Source organism: Sphaeramia orbicularis, chromosome 12 (assembly GCF_902148855.1).
Source record: "Sphaeramia orbicularis chromosome 12, fSphaOr1.1, whole genome shotgun sequence".
Classification (NCBI taxonomy): Eukaryota; Metazoa; Chordata; class Actinopteri; order Kurtiformes; family Apogonidae; genus Sphaeramia; species Sphaeramia orbicularis.
Window position 1 is genome coordinate 46755194 of NC_043968.1, and position 27038 is coordinate 46782231.

The window sequence follows — 27038 nt, forward strand, 5'->3', positions numbered from 1 at the left end:
ACACGTCTCAATCTCCACCTGGTGGATCACTACGGTATAATAATTCTGTATCCCGTTCAATTTATTCTATGGGACTTTGGCTGAAGAGAAACTCCAAGAGCACATCCAATACATTTTGTTTTTACTTATTTAATGTAATCAAACGGGTGCTTAAACAGCCATAATAGCCTGAATCCGTCAGATAACAGTCAAGTGGAGTCTTTTGGCTTCATTTTTGCTCAATGGGAGATAAGAGCATCATGTTCTCCATTTTTATATACAGTTTATGTTTTAATACTGTTCTTGCAGCTTTTGTTCCCTCAAATGGAGTAAAATAAAATGACTGGATTTTAAAATTAAAAATGTCTATACTGGAAGAAGCTGGAAGTTCTCCATGCACATTACCTCATTGTATGTTTTTATTATTATTATTATTATTATTTTTTTTTTTTTTATTTTTTTTTTTTTTGCTGTTGTTGTTTTGTCCATTTATCATTGTCTATTTATTGTATGTTGAATTTGCACTGTATTGTATCTGACTTTTTTAACTGGATTACACTTTATTGGATTTGCACTATATTTTTTTATTTTTTTTATTCCTATTTTTTGTTGTGACTGCTAAAGATTCTACAAAATTGTTTCTCATTGTACTATAATAATGACAAAAAGTTCTATTCTATTCTATTCTATTCTATTCTATTCTATTCTATTCTATTCTATTCTATTCTATTCATGTGAATACAATGAATACCTTAGGTTTGGATTACCAGGCAGTGAGGAGTAGAATTACCATTTATAAACAATTCACAATTTTGTCTGAACTGCAGGCTGTAGGCAGTAGGCAATAGGCAATAGGCTGATAATCCCTGCCATCAACAAGTATACCGTAGTATGTGATAAATTCTGGTCAGTTTTGGAGACCACATTTTGGGTAATTTTATTAAAATGTAGACAAAGTAAGCAATCTCTCTCAAATTTTAATTAATTTGTTGTCCACTGTACATGACCATAAACCGAATAATCAAGTCACACAAGCAGGTCTTTAAGATAATTGCAGTGATTTAATTATTTATTAGTGCTTGTGGTAAAACATTGCAATAAAACGTCTTGCATGACATGACCATAAAAATCTATGCACAAACTTTTTTGCTCTATTAAGTATTCTCCTAATGATAGTCACCTGATTCTGCAGTCATCATAACAAGATGTACACTATTTTCATGCGACCATAATTTGTGCAGTAGATGATGGGCAGTGTTATAAATCAGTGTTGAGGAGTCTGAAAATATTTACAATATTTCTGTAAAAGCGTTGATGGTATATGATTTCTATTTGAGTGTTCTATCTAAAATTTCGAAATGCAGCCTATATAGTCACCCACAATATGTGCAACATAAATAACAGGAAATATTTGTATCTTTTTGTATATCTGACAGATATATATTTTGGTCCTACAAATATTGTTTGTTTTTTTTTTTATCTTAAAATTAATTAATTTGGTGTATTTGGCTGTTTATCTATACCAATCTGTTAGAAAACTCCAAGTCCCATGAGACATCTGATCTGAGAACACGAATCAGCGACTATCTAGGGATTAACCAATCAGAGCGTAGACATCTGACTGCGTCACGTTCGCTGACCTCAATTTTTTGTGGTATTTTTTTCTGAGCGAGACAGCGGCTGGCGGCGCCATATTGAAAGAAGAAAATTATTTCATTAATCGCTTGAAATATAAAATTTGCCGCGATGCTGTACCTGGAGGACTATCTCGAAAGTGAGTGTAGACGTCCAACAAAGCACCGATGACTTTGTTTGGCCCTATTGTGCTTTACATGTATAGTATTTTATGGACTGTGTAGCTGCGGCTGTTAGCCTAGCCGTGCTAGCAGGATAACCGCTTTTTCTTCTCCTGGCAGTGATCGAGCAGCTACCCATGGATCTCCGCGACAGGTTTACGGAAATGAGAGAGATGGACCTTCAGGTTCAAAGTATGTGCAGCGCCGCCGGTGACTGTGGCTCAGGACCGTATAATAATGAGTAAACCGAAGAAAGACTGCACGCTGTTATTGTACATATTAAGTAGAAAGCACTTAGTGATTATACTTTATCTAGCAGTTAAAGCACTGTATCCCACATACCGAAATATGTCTGTAATTTAGCAAAGTGGCTAGCATGAGCCGGCTAACATTTCTGAACTTACTTGAACATTTCTATTCCAAACAGCATGTTTTACCAGATGTTGCATCAAAGTGTGTGATGTGACAGATTCTGACATAATTACTAGCCATGTTGTAAACATACTAGGATCATTACTTTTGCTAGTTATTTAAAATGTATGAAATTATGATCAAAAGTATGGAGATTCTGTGCAGGATTTTGTGGGTGCTATCTTTAAATCATTTTATAACTAACCATGTACTTTAACGCTTGCTTCGTCTAGGAATATATTTTTTTCATTAGGCAAGTTTCCAAATTCTTAAATGTGTAGATGATTTTTAAGTTTTCTGCCGGACAAAACTGAATAGAAAGTAACAGTTATTGCATCGTTTTAAGTAAGTTTAACTGTTTTCCTTTTTAGTCTAGCTTTTTTAGTGGAATACTGAGTTTATGTATTTTCTCATTCTGAATGTTTTTCTCTGTTTGTTTTCTTTGTCATCACCCTGTGAAGATGCCACTGATCAGCTAGAGCAGAAGGTGATTGAATTCTTCGTCAATGCAAAGAAAAACAAACCAGAGTGGAGAGAAGAACAGATGGAGGTCATTAAAAAGGTCAGATATTCTGGTTATCACAGTGAGATACTGGGTGTCTTTTTCCTCCAAGTTCACACATATTATAGTGAGAAATGTGACATTAACTTCCATTTGTAGATTTGTCAGTCAAATAACACTATGAAAAACAAAATTAGTCCAGAGTCTTGTGAGTCAATGAAGTCAATTATCATCTTAAGTAAAGTGGGAAAAGTGTAGGATTTGGAGCCAGACTCTAAATCTAACAGCCTCTGAACCCTCTACAATCCTGAATACCACCGACAATATTCACCCTTTAACAAATGTGAACGCTTATTTCGTCAGACAAATCTGGCATAATATAATCAGCAACCAAGTCATGAGGCCAACAGGTGGTCTCTGTGAGTCTGTGTGGGTTACAGTGACAGAAATGGTCTGTCCGTACTTGATTCATCAATTATACATCCATTACATACATTCATGCATGCATTTTCTCATGGGATGAAAAATAACATCAAGACTGATAATTTTATGGTAAAAAGGCAACATTGACTTCATACATCCATGTGATGAAGCAGAGCTTCAAAACAGTGCACACAGGCAGATGTGAAAATTTGCTACCATGGTAACATTGAAGCTCTGACTGTCTGTTACTGTGCATGTCTAAAGTTATGAATACCTCAGCAGTGTTATAGCCATTTTTTATTTTTACATGAGCAACAGGTTGTATACATGGTCTAATGTCATATATTTAAAAAATTAAATAAAAGGTAGAAAGGGTGCATTTTCCTTGTATTGTTTTCTCCCTTAATTTTGTGTTTGTTTTGTTTACTAACTGCTGTAGTCTTGTGTAGCTTTGTACATGTCTTAACTTCAAACCTGCTGCAATATTTTTGGTTTAGGATGAGACTATGTTTGACTACACTATAATCTCTTTGGCAGGGGTAGAAGTAATAAAATTATTCACCTTACTAAATATACTTTGGCAGCACACCCAAGTAAAGACTGTATGGGAAAGACCACGCACACATGCCAGCTGCACTTCATCGGCTTCTCAGCCATGCACTTACGTCAATTGTCTGACTTTGAAATTCCTGCTGCGTAAAATGCCTAAAATCAGAGGGACTGTGGTGTCTAGGTGTCACATTTCATGTGCAATAAAAAAAATTAAGATCCCATTATATATGTTTATTGTCTAATCCCTTTCTTCATCACTTTTTATCATGCAGTCCTTGTGTGTTTTTGTAAGATTTGTCTGTTATTGGGCCGCTCATCTATCAATTATGCAATTAGCTTCCTGCAGGAATTATTATTATTATTATTGGTGTTATGATTGGTGTTAAGTGAGATTTGAAACATCTGAATTTGAAACTGTCAATAGCTGTTTAATCACATTATGCTTCTGTTAAAAAAAATGCATTTATGGTGTTAAATAAATTGCTGTTTCCCATTTCAGGATTATTACAAAGCTCTGGAGGATGCTGATGAGAAAGTCCAGCTGGCCAATCAGATTTATGATTTGGTGGGTTGGTCTCCGATCTGCTCTTGTTCTTCATCTAATATTAATAAGTGGCTATATTAATATTAACATTATTTGTGTGTGTAACGATGGCTTCTATAAAGTTCTGATGATTCATAGGCTCTGTTCTTGAGTGTTGTTCAATCAACTCACCACTAGATGGCAGTCAGTTTATAAAACTCCAACCCCAGTAGTGTTCAGCCTGCTGCTTTGTTCCATTTTGGAAGAGAAAATATGTGACAATCACTCTAATCTTGTTAGTGTGCTGAACCTGAAGATGCTCTACTTTTTAAAATGTGGTGTGCGTCCTCAGCTAAGACTTTTGTGTCCTCTTTCCTGCAGGTGGACCGTCATCTCCGTAAATTGGACCAGGAGCTGGCCAAGTTTAAGATGGAGCTAGAGGCTGACAATGCCGGCATCACTGAGATCCTGGAGAGACGTAAGTTACTCAGACTGTCTCTTGTCAAAGTTAGGCCAGTGGCAGGTAGTCTACCAGCATGCAGCATTTCCAATTTAAATGCTGTTTCTCTTCTCAGGATCGCTAGAAATGGACAGTCCATCTCAGCCTGTCAACAATCACCATGTCCACTCCCACACCACAACAGAGAGTAAGTGCAGAACTGATCCGTTAACATGCAGTGAATTCAGATTGTTATAGTATAGATCCACTCCCATTTCCATCTTTACTGAACTTGTTCCTCAGTTGGAATTTCACAGTGAACTGATGTATCCTGCAGGTTGTGTTTTCACTTTAATCAACATTTTTTACTTTGTAATCTTTAGCTTTAACTTGCTGTTAAGATAGAGTTCTGACAGTAAAGGTCAGAATCATAGTGAGTCATGTGACTATTGGCTTTAAATGTGCTCTTCCACGTAGAGTATTTACCTCAATCTTTTATTGGGTTAAAGTAGCACTTTTTGTGCGGTTCGGTCAGTCAGGGGCTCGGCCCGGTTTCCTACTTATATTACTATGGGGTATGGGATGATGCGGACCGTGTCACCTCCAGTAGTGAAAGTGAAACGTAATGCTCATTTATGTGGTAATGCGACGGTGATGATTTTTTTTAAATTTTTTTTTTTTGTCTGAAATGTATGGTGTGGCAGCAACAATTTTGCCATGGTATGGCCTTGCTTTCCTTCTTTTTAAATCCGAAGTGCTCCCGCAGATCTGCTTTTAAGTGTGAAGGTGCTGGATTTATATTCGCCACCATTCTCCTGAATCTCTTAGCTCTGACTGTGTAAACATGAAGAGAAAGACATCGGCACCGATATAAAGAGAGTACCTAGACCGGTGACATGTTGAAAATGCTCTATAGTGACACTAGCGGCTGGCTGACCTAATCGCTCTTCCTGCAAAGTGAACGGGGGAAATGGGCGGCGAGCAGAGATCCAGAAGGAACATGGGGGCTTTGAATGGGGCTTAATGTATCGATACTTGTGGCTAAAAAATCGATACTTTCAAGGGAAACTACATATTTATATGTGTATATATATATATATATATGTATATATATATATATAGTAGAATCGCTAAATTTGCTTAGCTTTATGTATGAGCCACCATTACTGCAGTCCGGCGTCCAGTCATTTTAGCAGAGCACCTAACATGATCTACAGCTCTGTGATTAGTGTTTGTTATTGAAATGCATCTTGGGAGTTGTAATTAATTTCTATCTCAGTTTTTGGATGAAAGGCTTGTGCTTTTGACACAGTGAAGCATCATTTGGAGAATATGCAAAGCCTAAACTAACATTGTTTTTTTTTTTTTTCCCCCAAATATTGTGTAATAACAGAGAGGAAGTACAATGCTCCAACTCATCACACTACAGAACATGTGCCAGAGAAGAAGTTCAAGTCTGAAGCTCTCCTGTCTACACTCACCTCAGATGCCTCCAAGGAGAACACACCAGGTAAAAACAGTGACGTTTATCCACACCTTTACCTGCATGGAGCTTTCTGTGTATTAACTCTGACCTGTGTCCTCTGCAGGCTGCCGTACCAATAGTACATCATCCTCCACCAACAACGTCTACAGCGTCAACTCTTCTCAGCCGCTCGCCTCCTACAACCTGAGCTCTCTCCCTGCAGGGCCTGGAGCTGCTGGAGCCGGGGCCATCACCATGGCCGCTGCACAGGCTGTTCAGGCTACCGCACAGGTCAGAACCATGCACACCACAATACTTCACATACCTTTGATAATTTTACATGTCAAACATGGAGGTGCTTTTCTGTGTGTCACTGGATTCCACTCAGCTTTTTCCAGTCAGCCTCACTGTCAACAAACAACAAACCCGATTCCATCTGGGAAGACAATTAAGGAACACTAATTTTCCCGACGGTAGACCACTAAGATTTGAATGAGTCCTGTGTGTTTGTGGCAAACATCTGTTTCCAAGTGTTAGGCTGTGTCATTGTTTTACCATATGAATTAAATTACATTAGGGCAGTCATGATATTGAAATTAGTCATATACTTCGGTTTTTGGCTTTGTACTAATTTTGTGCTGCTGGTATAGAATAAAGCTGTTGATAGTGCTTTATTTTTGCACATACAGTCTACTTAAGGGAGAATAGCCATGTATTAACATGGACTGCTGAAACATATAAATAAAAATCACATTTCTATTAGCCTTGTTGTCTTTGTAAGCACATTACACAGGTCAGATTGGACATAAAGTAGTTGAATTTATGAAGCTTACTCCTGAAATATATAAATAAATGTCTGGTTGAACAGCAACCACGTGATTAAGCTTTCAGTGATTTGTTTTTTTAGTCATACAGCTGGATGCATATGTTAATGTGTATGTCCATCCAGTGAGTAAAGACCAAATGTTAAACAGTATCCTCCTTGTTTGTTTGTGTCCAGATGAAGGAGGGCAGGAGGACGTCCAGTCTTAAAGCGAGCTACGAAGCGATCAAGAACAATGACTTCCAGCTTGGCAGAGAGTTCTCTCTGTCCCGGGACAACAGCGGATACTCCTCCTCTGCTCTGGCCTCCACCCTCACACAGACCCTCACCCCTGCCACTGCCTCAGACTCCAGGGGCCGCAAGTCCAAGTAAGGCTTCATCCACACTCCTGTACACTGAACAGTTTTTAATTAGCACAAGAAAATACTAAGTACCACTTGTCCTAACTTCTCGTGTTTTGTTTTTCCAGAAGCAGCATCAAGTCTTCAAATCATCAGTCATCTTCATCCTCTTCCTCCTCCTCGCTCTCATCATGCTCTTCATCATCAGCACTGGCTCAGGAGCTTTCCCAGCAGGCTTCAGCACTGCCTGAGGCTGAAGCCAACAGCCAAGTGGACTGGACCTATGACCCCAACGAACCGCGATACTGCATCTGTAACCAGGTATCCACACAGCCCCACAGAAGCTGTTGATATGTATGAAAGAGTCAGAGGCAAAATCATCCATTATACAAATACAGTTAAAACTTGGTTTTAGAAATCAGAGTCTACTTGACAGTGTTGGTTTTGTGTATGTTTTCTCAGTGACCCTCTACAGTTTCTGTGCCCTGTACAGTGAAAACTAAACAGAGTTGTCTTGCATACACATACATAAACATATATAGATACAATTATTAAAGCTGTATAGGCAAGTTTTAAAGGATCTGCGCAAGTAGATGAGGCAGCAATCCAACATACATGTCATATTGTTTGGATCTTTACTATGACCAGTTGAGAAGAAAAACACTTGCCAGTTGTAATTCTTAAATGTACCATAATATAGACAAAAACCATCATCACTACCAACTGTTGAGAATAAACAAACCTTATTATTTCTGTTTATTTATTTATGTATGTATGTATTTATTTATTTATTTCTCTTTTCAACCTGGCCTGTTCAGCAGTTTGGCCTCCAGTATATAAGTGTACTGGTGCCATGAGAAACCTCATTATTTCTAATGATAGTGGACAAGTTAAAAGTTTGTAATCATCATGTGCTTGTAGTGACCGATTTTACCCAAGAGACGTGATCACTAGAAGTGGTGTAACCTGTATTATAAATGGTAAAAGGTGTCATTCTCTTTGCAGTTACCAGCTTATTTTAATTAAAAAATTACCCTTTGTGTCACTTTCTGCAGGTTTCTTATGGAGAAATGGTCGGCTGTGATAATACAGATGTAAGTATCTTCATATTTTTATATGGGTGTCTTTTGTCATATGTTCTTTAGAGTAGGGCTTAAACTTGTTTTAAGTAAGTGACAAGACTGTAAAATGGCTCTGAAAATAAATAATAATCTATATTAAACAGAAATCACCATTCATGAGAAAGAAGAATTTCATGTCAAAGCCAAAGATTTTTTTGTTTGGCATTCTGTAGTGCAGATAAAACAGCAGATTTGACTGTTAAAAACCTGTGTTTCATTAATGCTTGTTTTTTTGTTTCAGTTTCTAATTTATGAAATTTTACCTGAAAATAAAAGCACAATAGGAATATATAGTCCTTTTTAAAAATTTGTTGCTGTAGTCTGGTTAAAGAATGCTTGGTTCATAAAATAGAGGATTTATTCATATTTGCCAAAGTGAATCCAACACATTTTTCAACCACATATGAATAAAGTTGGAGCATGTTTTCAGGCCAAATGCTGATTTTGTTTAAATTCCATTTTTCATTAGTGTCCGATCGAGTGGTTTCATTATGGCTGTGTGGGGCTGACAGAGGCTCCAAAGGGGAAGTGGTACTGTCCACAGTGTACGGCCGCCATGAAGAGGAGAGGCAGCCGCCACAAATAGACCCCGCCCACTGTCCATCCATTGGTCTTTCTGTCCACCACCTCCAGCTCGTTGTCAAACACACCAAGAAGGTCAGAGGTCAACAGGCTGCTCTCAAATAAGGTTTCAACAGTAACCAGAAAACTTTGTGCCAACATAAACCATCTACGGATTAAAGCCACACGGAGAGGTCACAGATTATAAGCAGAAACCTGAAAGTATGAAAAACTGTCTAAATTCAGCTTTCTGTCTTTGATTTTTCAACTCAGCTATTTTCTTCTGTGACATACAGACTTGTAGATTTGTTTTTTCTCCTCATGCTGTTGTCAAAATATCTGAACCCCAAGAGGACAGGAAGAAGTGGTTTGATTTCTGGACATAAACTTGCACAAAGAATATAAAAATAATTTTGTTATTGTTAAAAAAAAAAATTGTTGGAGTCAACATGAGGTCATACTGTGCAGTCATCAGCCCAAAGCAGATGTCCATTGATCAAAATATTGATTGGGTTTTAAATTAGGCGGGTTCAGCCAATGGAAGGGCCACACCGAGCTCACGTGTGGCCAAAGGTCAACCTGCTGAGGTCATGTTGTGTATTAAATATAGGAACAGAGGAGGAGAGTACATTTCACTGCTGAGCCCGAAAAAACCCAAAAAACAAATCAAACAGAAGAAAAAAACATGAAAAATCTGACATTAAACTGAAAAGGAAATGATACTGATTACCAGATGGATGGCATATTAATCCAAATGGCTGAAAAAAAAACTTTGAGAGATTTAAGACCTTTTTTTGAAGCTTAAATTCCAAGCTATCAAATAAATTCAGGATTAGTACATTGTTTCCATCATCATTTTAATAAAAAACTTGGAGTTGAGCAGCAAAATCCCAGCCCTGATTTATTTTACAATTTCCTGACATGCACTTCTTATTATATCCTTTTTTGGCCTTTTCTGTCTTGTTCTCTTTTTTTGTTCAGTCATAATTCAGAATTTATGCAAAATTGAAAACCAATTTTTTTTTTTTTTCTGTCATCTGCTCTCTGTCATGTGTTCGTTTGTAGCAGATGACATCCAGCATCATTACTCTGCTGTCATCCGCTATGTTTGAATGTGGACCAGAGTTAAAATCCCATAAACTAAAAGGAAACAGAATAATAACAAACACTGGCTTTATCATGGGACCCCCACCACCTTATGAGAGGGGCGTGGGGTATTCAGCTGGATGCTGTCTGCTGCTTCACCACTAGATGGTTCAGAGATCACACACACTGGACTTTTAAAGGGCTCTATGCACAGCCTTCCTGAATTTAAGGCAGCGCCTATATTTCCTGTCTTTCATTATTGGACACACTGATTAATCCAGGTGTGTGTGCTACTTCTTGTTGTGACTACTGTGGTCAGGCACACCTGGACTAATCAGTGTGTTCAATAATGAAAACAGGAAATATAGGCGCTGCCTTAAGTTCAGGAAGTAGTGAGGCTGTGCATAAAGCCGATTGTCAGTCTTATTAGATGTTTGTTGTATAATCTTTAACAAACAAAATTAATTTCCATCTTTTAATCTCAGATATAATTATGATTCTGACTAACCTTGGAGTCGGAATGATTTTCAGTCCGTGGGCTTTCTCCTCTGAACTTGACCAACCAGACCTACTGCATTAAAACTACAGCATGAACCAGAACCAAGTCATTGGACTAGAACTACCGAAGCCTGTCTGACCCACCTCATGTTTGATTTCAGTGGAACTAGATGAGACAAAATGTGACTTCGCGGATGAGTTCATTTTAACAGTTGAGATAAAAAAAAGGAAAAAAAAAAGAAGTTTCGACTTCCGTATTAGTGATTTTCAGAATGTACAGAGCTGTGTGTGTGTGTGCGCGTGTGTATGGATGTGTGTGTGTCACTGCACTGATGTATTGTTTCCAGGGATGTTTAAAAAATTCAATAAAATGATGATGTTTTGCTATCTGATGAGTTTTAGTTGCATTATTTATACTGACTTGAAGAAGTATCTGAAAATTAAAGTGCAGGAGGAACAAATACAAGCCCTAAAGATCAGCTTTCACTTCTGACATTTGAAGTTGAAATGCATAGTGCTTGTTAACTATAGTGAGGAGTTTGGCCAGAGTTTAGGAGGTGTTCAGAGCACAGACCCTGCTCCTCCATGCCAGTAGGAGCCAGATGTGGTGGTTCCGGCATCTGCGGCGTGTTTTAGACACATCCAACTGGGAGGGGACGTGGGACGGACTGTATCGGCTGGACTGGGACCCCTCCCCCCCTCCCTCTCTGAGGGGCTGGAGGAGGTGGCCATGGAGAGGGGAGTCTAGGCTGACCCATGACCTGGAGCCTGATAAGCTGTTGAAGATGGATGGATGGACAGAGTCATTTGTTAAACAAAAATGTGAAAGTAATCAACATGTATTTTCAGTGTGTGGTGGCGGAAAGCTGCTGTTATTGCACTGATCAATGCTATTTTCAAATGAAATGCACTGTTGATCATAAAGTTGGAAAAATGTTTTCAGATACATTCCACTTACAACTATTTATACATACAGTATCAGTAATCACCTTTGACCAGGCTCAGTGACTACACACTGAGTCCCAGTTACACTTGATCTATCTAGAATAAATCACATTGTCACAATCATTTCATGAAAAGAGGCCAAAATACTTTATTCCAACTTTATGGACAACAGTGTAAATCGTGGGTTTATTCCACAACAAGACACTTTACATCATTACTAAGAAGTTTGATTCCTAAATCTGTCCCATGTAGACATGCTAAATGTTTTGCTGCAGGTTTAAAAAGTTTGTTAGACTCAGAAAAAGCATTAATCATGTGAAATTTACAATATACAGTATTTATACACCTTTCACAGTATTACTAGTTTTGTTATGTGTATTACATTTGTTTTATGAGTTCCTCAAATCAGTAAAATATATACATTTAATATTGAAAGCACTGAACAATAAGGTCACATTAGTTAACATTAGTTAATGGAATAATGAACACTAAACATGTTAACACGTATTTATTCAGCTTTGGAAATAATTAGTAAACAACTAAAAAAAAATGTATCACAAGCCAACGTGGTCAAAAATCTAAATTCATCTGCAATTTCTTATGTACAAATGTAACACAAAATGTTTGCTTTATAAATTGAACGCAGGAGAAATGGTATATTACAGAAAATCACAGGTTGCCTAATCTTAATCTCCAAAGATTTTGTGTTATTTACATGAATGAACATATGTTAATACACAGATGAACACTAAGAGTTAACTAGTTAGTGTCATCTAGTTAATTACCAATGTGCTCAGCTGAATTGGGTATTGAGTTCTATATTATTATTTAATAGTTTACAGATGCTGTTAACATGAGATACTTCTTCATTGACTGTTATCTTAACATCAACTAATTTTAATTAATGTGCATTTATTGTCAAAACACCTCAAATTAAAATCTATGTACACAGATTAAAGATATCTTCACATTTGATAACAGGACATTTAATAATTGTTACTGCTATTAATAAATTGTATTCATGTGATCATGCATAAGTAAGGTATTAGTTTTAATTATTATTTAATGTTTATTATTGTTGGTAATTTATTATTATTAGTAGTAGTTCTACTTCTGATCTGCAATTTCCTGTTTCCTGCTGTTTCCATAGATATTGTTATTGTCTTATTTTCTTTCTCTTTCTCATTTTCTTCCATCTGTGTGATATTACCGTCCTGTGCTTTTGCTGGAACCTTAATTTTCCCAGAGATCGATAAAATTCTAATTTAATCTATTAATATGACTTAATTCTAAACATGTAGTTAACAGTTAATAATGCATTATGTGCCGTTAAGTGTAAAATATTATCCTCCTAAATATCTATATGATAAACCTTCTTAGTCTTATAAAGGCAGCTGTAGGTTTAACGCTGATTCAGTGAATGCATGTATTCTAATTCCATCTGGTTTGTACACATTTACATATGTTTTATTTACATATGATAGTTTTAGGTATTTTTTAGTTTTCCCTGATGGAAAAAAAGTAATCGTATAAAGTTAAAGTTTGTTTAAAAACGTGTTCTAACTTTAACTCACGTGCACGCGCTCACACTGTGTTCCATAAATAACTCTGCGTGTTTGCGCGTGGGGAGCAGTGGGAGGAGAGGGGAGGGCTGAGGTGTGGAGTGGGGGCCACCGACCTCCTACTGAGCAACAGGAGACCCTCACTGTCCGGACTCCAAGTCAAACCCCGGACCAAACCTCTGACCTTCACTTTGTCCGGAGGAGCCGGGTCCGGGTCTGGGTCCGGGACCAGGACTGAGGGATCCGCTTCATCCAGAGGACGGACTGCTGGAAACCCGACTACTGCGGTCTTTTTTTCTTCTGCTGGATTTAACTCAAACCAGATGGTGTGGCTGCCAGAGCAGACTCCTCCGCCACCGGTTGGGTTGTTTTTGACTGGTCTACGGCGCCACGCAACTCCGCGTCAGGGTTTCACTCAATGCGCTGCGTGGATCACTTTCCACGGGTCTTTCCTGAATGTTTGTAGATAACGGTCTCCTCAGTCGGTCCCGTTGTGATTCCAGCGGAACTTTAACTTTCCAACAGTTGACAGGACCAGTTTTTGCCTTCAACAGTCGCGGATGAAACCTTAGTGGGAGACGTGGATGTGTTGCGCACTCTGAATTCAGACAAATGAGCGCATTATCGTGGAAATTAGGTCGCAGCGGGTGTCTTTGAAGGGTCATATGCTCTTTTTAAAACCCACATGATCTGATCACGGAGGAGAGAAGATGCACTTCGCCTGGGCTCGGGCGAAGTTCGCCGGTTCGCCGGACGGGCTGGCTGCTACGTTGCGTCTTTTTGCGCGTGTTCGCTGCGCACAGACGTGTGTGTGACATTAACACGGGATACGCCGGAACACACAGCATGAGTTAATACTTTCAAACTCTGCACAAGTATAGTTAATACATCGACAGAGTCTTCATAGAGCACAGGTTGAACAAACTTTCCGCCAGAGCCGGTCCCGGAGGTGGCCGTGAGGGATGTGAAGTGGCGGACCTCCTCTCATGCGGTGCCTCCTGGCCTCCGTCTGCGGGCTCCTCCTCAGGGAAGCCGGGATGCTGCTCCGCCGCCGCTCCTGCTCCGGCCCGCTGCTCCTGCTAGGGGTGGCGGTGTGCCTCTTCTACCAGACCCTGATGGTGTCCCGGAACCGGCCCCGGACTGGACAGCATCCCCCCGCAGATGTCTACAGCAGAAAGCCGACAGACGGGCTGATGGTGGAGGAGACCCGGAGCTTCCTGTCGGCCCTGGAAACTTTACAGGCTCAGGTGAGTTCACACAGGTGTGTTTGGATGTGTTTGGATGTGTTCGGGTATGTATTCGGGTGTTTTCTGGTATATTAATGTGTACTCCTTACCATGACCTGACTCATAGTTGATGATCTTATCTGTACATTTTATGGTAAAACAAAGGTCTTCGAAGCCAAACTAATTAACAATTATTTTTGATATTTACTTGTAAAATAATCAAGATCCCATCTGCCACTGTCTTATTGAAGAAATTGCTTGTCAGTTAATTTTTCATTCTAACACTTTTTATCCTCCACACATGATCCAACGCTGACTTTGCCATCCATCACACTACAGCAGAACTTTTCTAGCTCTAGACCAGGATCCAGACTCATAAAAAGTCATTATGACTCAGTCATAACGTCTCCGTTTTTAACTAACTTACTATCATCCAATGCTGGACAAGCCATCTGACAGACTAATGACACTCCCAAGATCCTTGAGCAAAAGTACAAATACAACAGTGTAAAAATCAGCTACAAGTAAAAGTACTGAATACAAATTTCTCTTAAGTAAAAATGCAAAGTATTTAGTGCAGGACACGCTCATTCTTCAGAATGGCTCTTGTATCATGGAATATTATACAGTTATGTTTATCACTAATGACTACATATGAAAGTATTAGTGTCATACTTTGTCGATATGTAGTTAATTTAGATCCTTTGCAAAATACTAGTTAGACAAGAAATATAGTACTGCATCAAATCATGCTTTTACACAATCTTCTCATTCTTTATATAAAATTTACAAGGAAGTGTCAAATGAATGGATGAGTGAAAAGCACAATATGTCCCTGTGATGTGTGTATACACATACACATTACCATATTAATTTGCCAAACTTCACTCAGAATCTGACTATTTTAGAATTTGCTTGTTTCATAACCATTGTAATGCGATTCATAGTCAGACGCATGAATCCATTAAATATCAACATAAATATTTATTTGTCATTGTCTTTTCTTCAGATACAACAAAAAAATAAAGGAAACGTGTATAACCTTAAAAGGCACAGAATACTGAACTAAATGTGCTGTAATGGTTAAAGTCACAAGTTGTTGTGACCCCTGACCCCATGACAAGAAACAACACAAACAGTTATCAACATCTGATATGTGTTGAATGAAACCTAGTATATAACAACACAAAACATATGTAATAAATCTCATGTTAAGTGCAAGGGAGGTCACATTTAATACTATAACTTAGGTTGATAGAAGCTGTTTTTTTCCCTGACACCTTTGTGTTTACTGTTGTACATACTTCACATATATCAGACTGGATCTTAATACACAGACTGAGAAATACATACATGTGTTCATAAATTTACTAAACCAACTAACCTAATGTTGGACTGGGACTATATACACACACACACACACACACACACACACACACACACACACACACACACACACACACACACACATATATATATATATATATATATATATATATATATACACACACACACACACACACACACACACACACACACATATATATATATATATATATATATATATATATATATGTATATGTATATAGTATACTTTGTTCATGTTTACACATTAGTCAGACTACCAATGAGACATGTTAGTATCATCATAAATGTCGTCCAGTGTATGTTTTAATGAGCTGTTTTTAGACTGGACTTGTGTGTACACACGGAAGCGTCATGCCTGCCGGGTCAAGGATCCTTCCTGCAGTTATTGTTCCGGTATTTTTAGATTACGAGGGGATTAATGCACGCTCACTGGTGGTTTTATTTTTCTGCCCTTGTCGGCTGATTGACACATGTGCTGACCAATCAGCTGCAGACATTCAGAGTATCCTGCCTATGTCTTGTGGGTATTTTAAGTGGCTCCAGGTCCTGAGTGTCCCCTGATAAAAATATTTTGGACATTAATCTGCAGAGGATCCAGTTCCTGACAGCTAACGGGAGGGTAAAGAGGCAGCTGACAGACAGACGCATGGACTCAGTGTTAATGTATGGGTTACATTTAATTTACTCAACACAAACACACACACATAGACACAGAGACACACACTCTCACACACTCAGGTTGTTAATCTTGTCAGACTGTGTGAGGCTGCTGGTTAAACTGGAGCTGAGCTTGTGCACTCGGTGTTTGGTTTTTTATTTCACACACAGTAAACCTTCACTGTTCTGTCAGCTGTCTCTCAGAACCTTAGCACCGCTCAATTACACGTTTAGATTAGTGGAAGGATTCAGCATTATAGTGTCCATCTATTGTTTGATCACACAGTTCATCAGTTTACGTGTTATTTGTCATTTATTTTAAACCAATTCCTTGTGTTAAACTCAAACATTTCTCAATAAAAACATATAGTTTTCAGACAAAGTTGTTTGTTTGTTATAGTATTATGTAACTTTACATATTTTAACCGAAACAGAAACAAAATTAAGCTTAACAAGAAAAAACATAACACGAAGCAGCTATTTTTACCATGTGACTCAATGTAATGTGAAATAACTTAACTTTAATATTAAATGTAAGAGAAAAACATAGACTAAGATATAATAAGATAACAGAATAAAATAAGGAATTCATATTACCTTATTTACTATTATCATAATAAAAACTGTAACTAAAATAAAACAATAATACATACAATTATAGTATAGGCTCATGTAAATATACATCATATACATCATTAATCACCTTTGACCTGGTGCAATGATTACATACTGAGTCCCAGTTATACTTTATCTTTCAACAATAAATCACATTATTACAGTTATTTCATGAGAGGAGGTAAACATATTTTACCTGTATATTATGAGTTCATTCCACAGCAAGATACTTTACATCATTGCTAATAAGTTTGTTTTCTAAAATTTGTACACGGTGTAATATAAAAGAAAGTAACCAGCCCTTTGTGGCGCAGATAAAATTCTTGATTTCCCTGTACCGTTTCTAAAAAAAAAAGCAATAAGTGTTTTTTGTTGTGAAATCACAGGGTTAATTGAAAATGGCAAAAGTAGGGTTTTTGTTGTTTTTAACTATAGGCAAGATCTTCCACTGTGCGTAAATCATACAACTCTAAGTCTTTATAAAAAGACTCAGGACAGAGAGTTCAGACAAAATCTTCTTTATTGTGTAAATGAAATGCACTTGAAGAGTTTTTATTTCACAGAGCAAAAGCCCAAACTTTTTGGAGTACAGAGTCAAAACAGCAAACACAAAATCATAAAATATTAACATGCACAAGGCATTGATGAATGGTAAAACAAAAAAAGTCTGTATTTTTATAGTTTTTAAGGTTGGTGGTAAAGTACAATGATCGCAAAGTTCTATCAAAGTTGCACTGGTGGATGAAATTGCAAGGTCATAGATTTGCAGTTGGTACTTCACAACTTGAAATTTTATATATCACGATGAAATGTGATGAGGTAAAACAACTTAACCCTTTATCAGGCAAGTGACTATTTTTGGTCATTTCCACACACATTACAAGACAGTGACAGCAACAGTTCCAGTGAGGACAGTGAGTCAGTAACCTTAGGTCCAATGTGGTCTACAGGGTCTGTAAGGTCCACCTCTGCATGAACAGTGAGTGTACCTGCTTTGTTAGGTACCATGAAGTAATGGTACTAATGTAAGGAATGATGTTCAAAGGGAGAATGTGGATGTGGACAGGGGTCTGGATCAGCACTTATGTTGGTCTAATGTTCTAAAAGTGATGTTCTAAAATACATGTTCCTTTCACATTACATGTGTTTTTCTTGTGTTTTTTTTATATATTTCTTGGATATTTATTTTATTTTGCCACTTATGGGCAAGGAACCAAATACAGTAACTTCAGTGACCTTGATTTTCTACATGACAATACATGTTTTGTTTTTTTTCTTAAGTCTTCTTATGTCTTCCAGTATCACACTAAGGCTAAAATGTTGAATTTCAGAGTATTTTTATGAGTGCCCTATAAAGGGTTAAAGTAACATGATGAACAGAGACATTATGTAAATGACATGTTGTTGCATAATTAGATGTAACTAATAACACGACACAACACATGACAATATGTTGTATAGTACAGGGCTGCGTCAAGTAATGTGAAAAAAAAATGGAATCTATGCTAAACAAAGACACATAAAAATAGATTATGTAGGAGAAATGACAGCGTGACAGAAATAGATGTCAGATATGAGGGAAACACATTGTCCTTCTGTTTGATCTGAATGAACCTGTTTTCTGTTTTATTGATCATCTGTCCTCGTGTCAGCTGTTCAGCTCTCTGGTTTCCAGCTGATCGTAAATCAGACACACTGAAGAACCTGCTGCTGCTGTTTGTCCTCAGATTCTCAAGAGTTTATTTTTACATTCACGTGAACCATGTGAACCAAATTTCACGAATAAAGCAGTTTGACTCAGTGTTGTGACAGAAACCTGCACTGGGCACATTATACATAGGAAGATGAATCATTTGTAAAGTAATGACACTGTTTAAGCCGTTAATTAAGAGATGAATGAAAAGACTGTCATTACATGTTTAATGAATTTTATGTATAGTTTGAGGGGTGAAAAAGTCTGAAATAAAATCAACTGTTCACTTAATATGTACTGTCATATGGACAGATATGATCAGAGACATTATCATGTTAAAAATTACGTCAATTAATTCTTTCTTCTGTCAGTTCTTATGTCTTTATTCATAAAATTAAAGGTTGATTTTTGGTTATTTTTTATAACTATTCTGTATGGTCAGAACATGACAAACACTCACAAACATTATATATATATATATATATATATATATATATATATATATATATCTATCTATATATATATATATATATATATATATATATATATATATATATATATATTTTTTTTTTTACCATTTGAAGATAAAACTTTCAATAGACTGATAATGCTAATATTTTTTTCAACTGTGCTTACACAGTGTTTTGATAGTGTAAGCAAAACAGACATAAGTGCTATTATCATATGTCTCTATATTTAAATATATTGTAATAGAAAATGATGCTATGATAATTATCATGATCATTTTATTGCTTAGCTCTACTTTCACAGGATTTTTAGGTTTTAAGTTGAAATAGGATCATGATATTTGGGTTGTTTTCACTCTTGAAAACTGTAAGCTGTACAGATACGCATATATACAGCAGTAAATTGAAGATTTGCACAATATTGTGAAGTATAAATAATGAAGTTAAAACATTAATGCATAAAGACCCAGCACTACTTTTATGTCAGTTCCCAAATGAAATTTTCTCCATATTTAACCTTTCTTAAGTGATTTGTCGCCATTTACTTATAATATTATCCTCTGTAATTTCTATTTTATCAGTATAAATCATGCATTTTCAACTGTCGTTGATCCAACTCCATGGGTTTTACTAAAGAATCAATGTTGTAGAAGATGACAGTGTTTCCATGTTCACTTCAGAGCCTCTGAACATCCAAATGGGTCATATCTGATGACCATGAAAAGATGTAAAACTGTATGTAAAACTGTATTTTACACCAGTTATTTACATGTATTAATTTGATTAGTGGATTGACAGGTATTAAACATTTTACATCAGTAGATCTAGTTTCGGTTGTTGATGAATGTTTGGATCTTTATGGGTTAAGAGAGCCATTAAAATATTTTTAATTGACCAGGCATGTAGTAATAACCACTCAATCTGTGTTTTTAAATACATTGTGTTTTAAAATGCAGAAGTTCTGCTTTCCTCATGTTTTCAGGAATAAATAAAGAGTTAGATACAGCAGATTTGTGATGTGTGGTTGGACAGATGTCTAACTCTGGAACATAATGTTGGACAGACACATGGGCTGGTTTTACATGGATTCTTCAGCCTGTTTGTGATTCTGTGTAAGCATTTCAGACATTTGTTTTTGGTTAAAAGTTATTTGGGGTCAGTGTGTCATGTGATCTGCGGATCCAGTCACCTGTTCGTCCAGAGATGATCAAACAGTGTGTGTGTCGTAATGACAGGGGGCGGGGATTGCCAGCTGACAGACTCTTAAACGCATCACTGTGTTTTTACAGCTGATGAAACTTTTCAGACTCTGCTGCCTGGCTCAATGGGTCGCTGACTGCTGATGTTAACAGGAAGTGTTTCCCTAGTCGGTTCAGTGCAAAGCCAAAATATTCTGTCCCTGCTGGTTTGACTGTGAGTGGAGTCAGTGTTTCTCATGTCAGTGATCTGTGCAGGCTCTGAAGAACAGAGGGTTAGATTTGATGTTTTATTAGAGCTGCAGTTGCACTAACTCTGGATTTTATTATTGATTGTAGTGCCATAACTCAAATCTGACTCTTAGGAATGATATGTAGACTTAGCTCTGGTGTGAAACTTGAGGTCTATAAATCCAAAATGTTCCTAATAAGAGGTTGTGAAACCATCCTCCCACCAGAACACACCCCCTGACTGAGAAGACATACAGCAACATGGCTGCGTTTAGTAACAGAAACTACAAATCCATGACTAAAACAATGAGTATTTGCTCAGATTAAAGACAGTTTGACTGAACAGTGATCCTTAAAGCTCACCCAGGACCACTGTGAACATGTGACCAGGAATCACTTCCTCACAGGTCTGTGTACTGGATTACAAGGCTTGGATGCACACAAATCCTTAATGCTCACTTGTCCTTTTTCCTCATTCAACTGTGTCAATAATACGTAACTTTGTTTATTTGAACTGCACAAGCACCTCTTAATCAAAATGGCATTTGTATGAAAGTTATTGGAGTGGCCTTCCACATGAACCACATATAAGCTGTAAGAACTGTAGTGTGATTTTGACGCAAATGACAAGAGATGCAACGTCTTAAAAATCTTCATTAGATCAAATCACATGTAAGAAAAAATGTTTGCCCCCCATGTCTAGTGATCTCTCATCACATCACTCATTTGTCCATAAAGAAGCACTAAATACATTCAAATATATCATGTATTTCCATTTAAGAATGTTTGCACAAATTGACTTAAGATTTGCTATGAAATACTAATTTTAAATGTACAGAGATTTTATTGCCGGTAAAAATAAACTTGAAACATGTATCCTAACTCTTGTTATGGCTTTAACAGTTATATTGATAAGATGTGGAGGTCATTGCTCAAGAGTTTTCTCTATGTTAGGTGTTTTTGCAGCTTTCAAACCGAACATTTATTTGTGCTAAGTTAGTATTTCTGCTGCTCAGTGGCTGTAAACACAGGTACAATAAACCTTAGGATCATCAGGTTTTTCTTCAGTGTCATAATAAACTAGTGATAGGCATCAGTTCATACAATTGTGCAAAAAAGGAGCTGATAACAGTTAATTCAGCAAACTGAAAACTTACAAATACAGGCTAATAATACAAGAACAGAACTCATCATTATTTTAGTGGATGAACTTTTCCATGTTCTACTATTGGTGCATATATTTCACATTACTGTGGCTCTGAATGTCCCATCAACATGATTCATGTATCTCTAAACTACGGTGGCCCAGAGGGGCAACAGCCCAAAAAATTATTCACTATAAGAAAAAAAAGAGATTGTGATTTGTTTAAAAAGAAGTATCTGAAAAATAAATGTACCCCTTAAATAGAAATAAACTTGTATAAAAAAAATCTCCCCCCCCCCCCAAAAAAAAAGTAATAAAAATACATTTGTACAAAGAAATAAAATCAACTTGTATGATTTTTTAAAAATAACCTTCTCAAATAAAATAGACTTCTGCAAAAAAAAAAAGTTTAACATTGAATTAAATTTTTGATGTTGCTCTATTTTAATTTGAGACACTTGTTTTGTAGAGGTCTATTTTATTTGAGGAGATCATTTAAAAAAAAAAAAAATCATTAGGGATGTCCGATATTGGCTTTTTTGCCAAAAACCGATATGCCGATATTGTCCAACGCTTAATTTCTGATTCCGATATCTACCGATATCGCTGCCGATATATGTGGGATATTAAACTAATTTTAGGTAACATCACATATCTCCTGTCATGGAATTAACACATCATGCCTAATTTTATTGTGATGCCCCATTGGATGCATTCTCAAATGCAACAAGGCTTTTAAAATGTAAACACTGTCTGTGCAAAGAATACATACTTCAGCTTAACTCTTTCCCCACCAGAGCATTTTCCAGTGAGTTGGTAGCCAGTGCCAGCCTTTTTGGTCATTTTCACTAATCTTTGGAGGCTGACTGAAAATGTTGTGTTAGGAGTATGTGAACACTGAATACATCAAAAGAAAGAACAGAACTTCAACTTTTAAACACAAGAAACGATTTTATTCTATCTTCATTCGTTCGTGAGACATGAACATTTGAATATTGGTCATTTTCAGGAAAAAACTGAATTTTGAGCAAAAAACTGAGAAAACTGCATTTTTTTCCAAACATATTGATTTTCAAGATAAAATTGATTTCCTATTTACATTTTTGACTCTTTCTCATTTACCAACAGTAACACTGTATTCCAAATCACAAAATAAAATAATAATAACAACAATAATAGTAACAAACAGTTCTAAGATATCCCATCATTCCACAAAATATTAGAGGAATCTACACCAAACTGTAGACAAAACATCTAAAGCACCAGGTTCCTTCCAAACTTATCACATTTACATACATCAGTTATAAGTCTAACACATATTAGTTAAGTTTTTTGATATAAACACTTCAATATTCCTCATTTTCAAGAAAAAAAGAAACAAATTCACTAAATACTGTAGATTTCTGGCCTTTGCTTGGCTGTACCAGGTCCTCCTGTTGGACCAGCTGCTATGTTTGATCTGTAAATAATTATATGGACATCTAGTTATTTATCTATGTATGAATATATGTATTTATTTATTTCATACTAAAGCCAAATCCAACAGTGTCTTACCTGTGTCCCTGCTGACATTCTACAGCTGAATCTGTTCTGTGTCCTCAGTCTGAATCTGAACTCACTCTAACAGATGAACACTAGCTGTCCTTTGTCTTGTCCCATGTCTGTCTTCTCCTTGAATGTCCTCTATAAATGTCTCTTTTCTCTTCCTCCTGTCTGTCATTTTCTCCGTGCCCCCCCCCCCCCCCCGCACCTCCGTGTCGGACCTGAGCCGCTCCGTGTTTCCCGTGTTCCGTGTCTGTCTCCCTCACCTTCTATTTCTCTGTTCCTGTCTCTAAATGGTTCTCCTGTAGCTCCATCATATATTGAATTGTCAGACTCTGTCTCCATAATCATCTTTAAGGCTTTTGAAACTGCACGCGGTTCCTGCACAGTCTGCATTTCCTCAGTAAGTGACTGCCACTGGATGCGTTGCCATGGGATACAGAGACTCCAGTGCGAAAACATTAAACCTGGTCCGTCATTTTTCCGAAAAAGCTGCTTAATTGTTTGTTTTTGGACTAAGGAAAGTAATTCACACGATCTGCAACAGCTTCAACTACAGCATAACAGTGAAAACACGGAGTGACGGAAAATCTCGTCATTGGCAGAGAAAGAGTTAAGTTGTGGAAAAAATGCCATATTTATTTATTTTCTCTACCTCCCTCCATGACTCTATTACAGTGTGGCAACTCTACTGTACAATTTTGAAAACTGCACATTTCTTTCAGCTACAAACAATGCTTCATTTACGTGTCGGTAAATGCCGGCGAAATCAAGGCATTATTTTATCGGTTTTAATGATAGGCAAAAAAAACGATACCAATATTCACTGATATTACATTTTAATGCCAATATCGGGCTGATAATATCGGTGGGCCGATATTATCGGACATCCCTAAAAATCATACAAGTTTATTTTATTCCTTTGTACAAATTTATTCTTATTACATTTCTTTTTTCTTTTAGGAGATTGAGGTTTTTTTTCATCCAAGTTTATTTTTATTTAAGGGGTACATTTCTTTTTCAGATACTTCATTTGAAACAAATCACAATCTCTTTTTTTTTCAAATAGTAGATAATTTTTCAGGCTGTTGCCCCTCAGGGCCACCGTACTAAACACATGTATTCCACTGCATTTAAAGCCTGCAAACATACAAAAATATAACTTTTTTTCATTAAAAACACAGGACATGCACTTTCTGTTCATGACACGTGAAGAAAAGTTACATTGCTCTCAGTCAGGTGTTTCTCATGTTCAGTTGGGTTGTTTAGCGGTCTGTCTGTCTGTCTGTCTGACGTTCATGGATGCTGCAGCTCTGGTAGCTGAGGCTGGGTCATGTGACCTGTCTCATGCATCCTCTGTGCTGATGAAGACTCGGTTGAGCGGCTGTGGTATGCTAACTCGTTAGCGTGTGTTTGTGGACAGAAAGTGGAAATTTGTAGCTGTTGTGGATTAGAGTTCAGATTAAAGATGGCAGGAGACAGAAGGAAGGAAAGAAGCTGCACAGGTGTAGATTTGGTTTCAGACCAATGAAAATGTGTGCATTTAATAACGTTTTTTGATTCAAAATTATCATAAAAATGGAATATATTTTTGATTTCCTCCAAACTTGATGTTTTCCTCTCCCAAAGCATTTGCAAAATTGATTTTTGTTTATTTGAATAACGCTACAGGACTTTTATCATCCACATTTATTCTACCAGTTTTCTTCTTTGTTTTTTTAATTGTCAATCATTTGGAAAAAAAATGTGTCCAGCTATTTTCATAGATAATTAAATCTTAATGTTAGTGTTCTTTTGAGCAATAATGTCTAATATTCTGTGGTCTTATTTTTTCTAATATACAATATAAATGTTGGACTGTATTGACCACAGCATCTAATTTTGCCACAAGGAGTCTTTCAATCAAAACAAAAAGAGAAGGCATCACTTTATGATGCCATTGCAGTTTTCACAACTTTTACAAATGAAAAGCTGGTGTGACTGCAGACATACTGTTTTACAAATGAGATCATGTGTTTCAGAGTAAAGTTTCATTCACCGTACGTTTGGTGGTGCATGTCTACATTATGTCTCTATTGAAATAGTCTCAAGTAGTGTCAGCTGTTAGACTGTTAAACTTTTGTAATGTTAACTAATTACTGGTATGTTAAGAGATGTTAATTGTGTCTTTCTCATCAGGATAATGAGATGAATATACTATACATTAATAAACTTATATTACTGTACACATTGACAAAAGTCTGAAAAAGTCAGTCACAGATTATGGTAAATTAGACTGATATTAAAATATGTCATTGACAGACATTGAACAAAATCCTGGACTTTTCTGAATTTTAACATTGTTGGAAATGTTTAATTTTAAAAGTATTCAGTTATAAATCAGACCCATTACTATGTGATATTTGTCAAACTGCCATTTTCTATACTTATAAAGATACAGTATTGTGTCAAAATGTTAAATTCTATGATTTAAGCAAAACGTGGGTTTTACCCAAAAGGAACATTTGTTTCAGAGTGACCAGTTTTACTGAAAAACGGTTGAACATTACAATGTGTTCAGTTTTTATATTCCTTCTCGTGTAAGATTTCTAAATGCAGTATATTATAGAAACATATATAAGCCTATGTATATACAGTATCATATATCTTGAAAACAACCAACTCTTCAGTTATTTGTTTTCCAGTTCATCTCACCAAAGTACACACAGATGCAAACAAAATCTCATTTTATCTCCAAAGCAGATAATCTTCAAAAAAGTAAGACCAGACCAGTGTTTTTGGTGAACGGACCCTTTAAGTCCACTGTGTCTGAAGTGACAGATGATTGAGTCACAGAGTTAGTTTAAAACCACAGAAGAAGACAGTGTTGTGTGTTTTAGTATTCAGATCACAGTGTGTTAAAGTTTGTGTTGGAGAAAAGAAGCTGGCAGTTTTTTGTGACTTCAGTCTCTGTTTTCAAGACTTAATGACTAAATAATACAAACTATGAGGAAGTCAGTTTACACATAATAGATCTGGACATATTTTAAGAAAAGCTGAAAACTAATAGATTATTTTCTTAATATGAATTAATCTGTTATGGTCTGAAAACTGTAAGAAAACAACCTTAAATGTGAGGATATTGCATTTCTCATTCGATGTGTTTCAGAGGAGTGGTCATGTGTTTTGTATGAGGACCCCCCCCCCCCCCCCCCCCCAGTGTTTCCATAGTGACAGGCAGCAGGTCAGAGGGGGCGGGGTTACAGGAGCTGCTGTTTTATATTTAGTCCTGTTGAAACACAGAAGATATGTTTATGGTGCCACACAGGCATTTATATTCAGTTTACAACCTGTTTTACTAGTTTCACACAAATGTTAATCTTTATTAAGTTTACAGTTGCACACCTTGCTACTGTTGGTGAAAAATTTCAGTGTCCTCAAGTAGCAAACCGTTGGTAGAATAGTTTGTAACATGGAACCACAGTAACAGCACAGATAATATAATTTCTTCAGATTTTTAACTGTAATTAAGAAAATGCAACCAAAATACTATAACTTTTAAATTTTATTGTGATTATTTGTAAATAGTTCTGAGATGTTCATAGTTTCTGAAAGTTTTAACCTTAAATTCAATCAGAAAATGAACAAACATGTAACTATTTATCATATAATAAATGGATCTTCAGAGAGATCGTCAGTCAGTAACATGAAGAAGCGTCTCCACCCGTCTCAAACACGTAACTTGTCTCCATCACCTCCTCATCTGTCTGAGCTGGCAGCAGAAGAGCTCTCATCTCAATGACCTGCTGCCGCACATCTGATCCATAATGTCAAAAATAAAAATAAATCCGTTTCCAAAACAACAACAGATTCAGACATCAGTGAGGACCAAA

The 27038-nt window shown here is 36.7% G+C and overlaps 2 protein-coding genes across 3 annotated transcripts in view; both read left to right on the top strand.

Annotated features, from left to right (window-relative positions):
• The first annotated feature begins 1639 nt into the window (after positions 1-1639).
• On the top strand, positions 1640-10904 carry ing3 (inhibitor of growth family, member 3). 2 transcript variants are annotated; one of them, XM_030149903.1, is made up of 12 exons: positions 1640-1753; positions 1896-1967; positions 2648-2748; positions 4163-4228; positions 4568-4664; positions 4762-4833; positions 6019-6135; positions 6215-6381; positions 7091-7281; positions 7383-7575; positions 8310-8348; positions 8845-10904. In XM_030149903.1, the coding sequence occupies exons 1-12, from the start codon at positions 1726-1728 to the stop codon at positions 8959-8961; spliced, it is 1260 nt and encodes a 419-aa protein (XP_030005763.1). In that variant the 5' UTR covers positions 1640-1725; the 3' UTR covers positions 8962-10904. The 2 variants fall into 2 exon arrangements, with proteins under 2 accessions (XP_030005763.1, XP_030005764.1); XM_030149904.1 differs by having other exon boundaries at positions 7386-7575.
• Positions 10905-13165: 2261 nt separating this feature from the next.
• The window catches only part of cped1 (cadherin-like and PC-esterase domain containing 1), a 47015-nt gene continuing 33142 nt past the window's right edge, over positions 13166-27038 (top strand). The window contains exon 1 of the mRNA XM_030150920.1: positions 13166-14274. Coding sequence (XP_030006780.1) covers positions 14014-14274 — 261 coding nt within the window. The 5' untranslated portion in view covers positions 13166-14013. The remainder of the gene's footprint in view (positions 14275-27038) is intronic.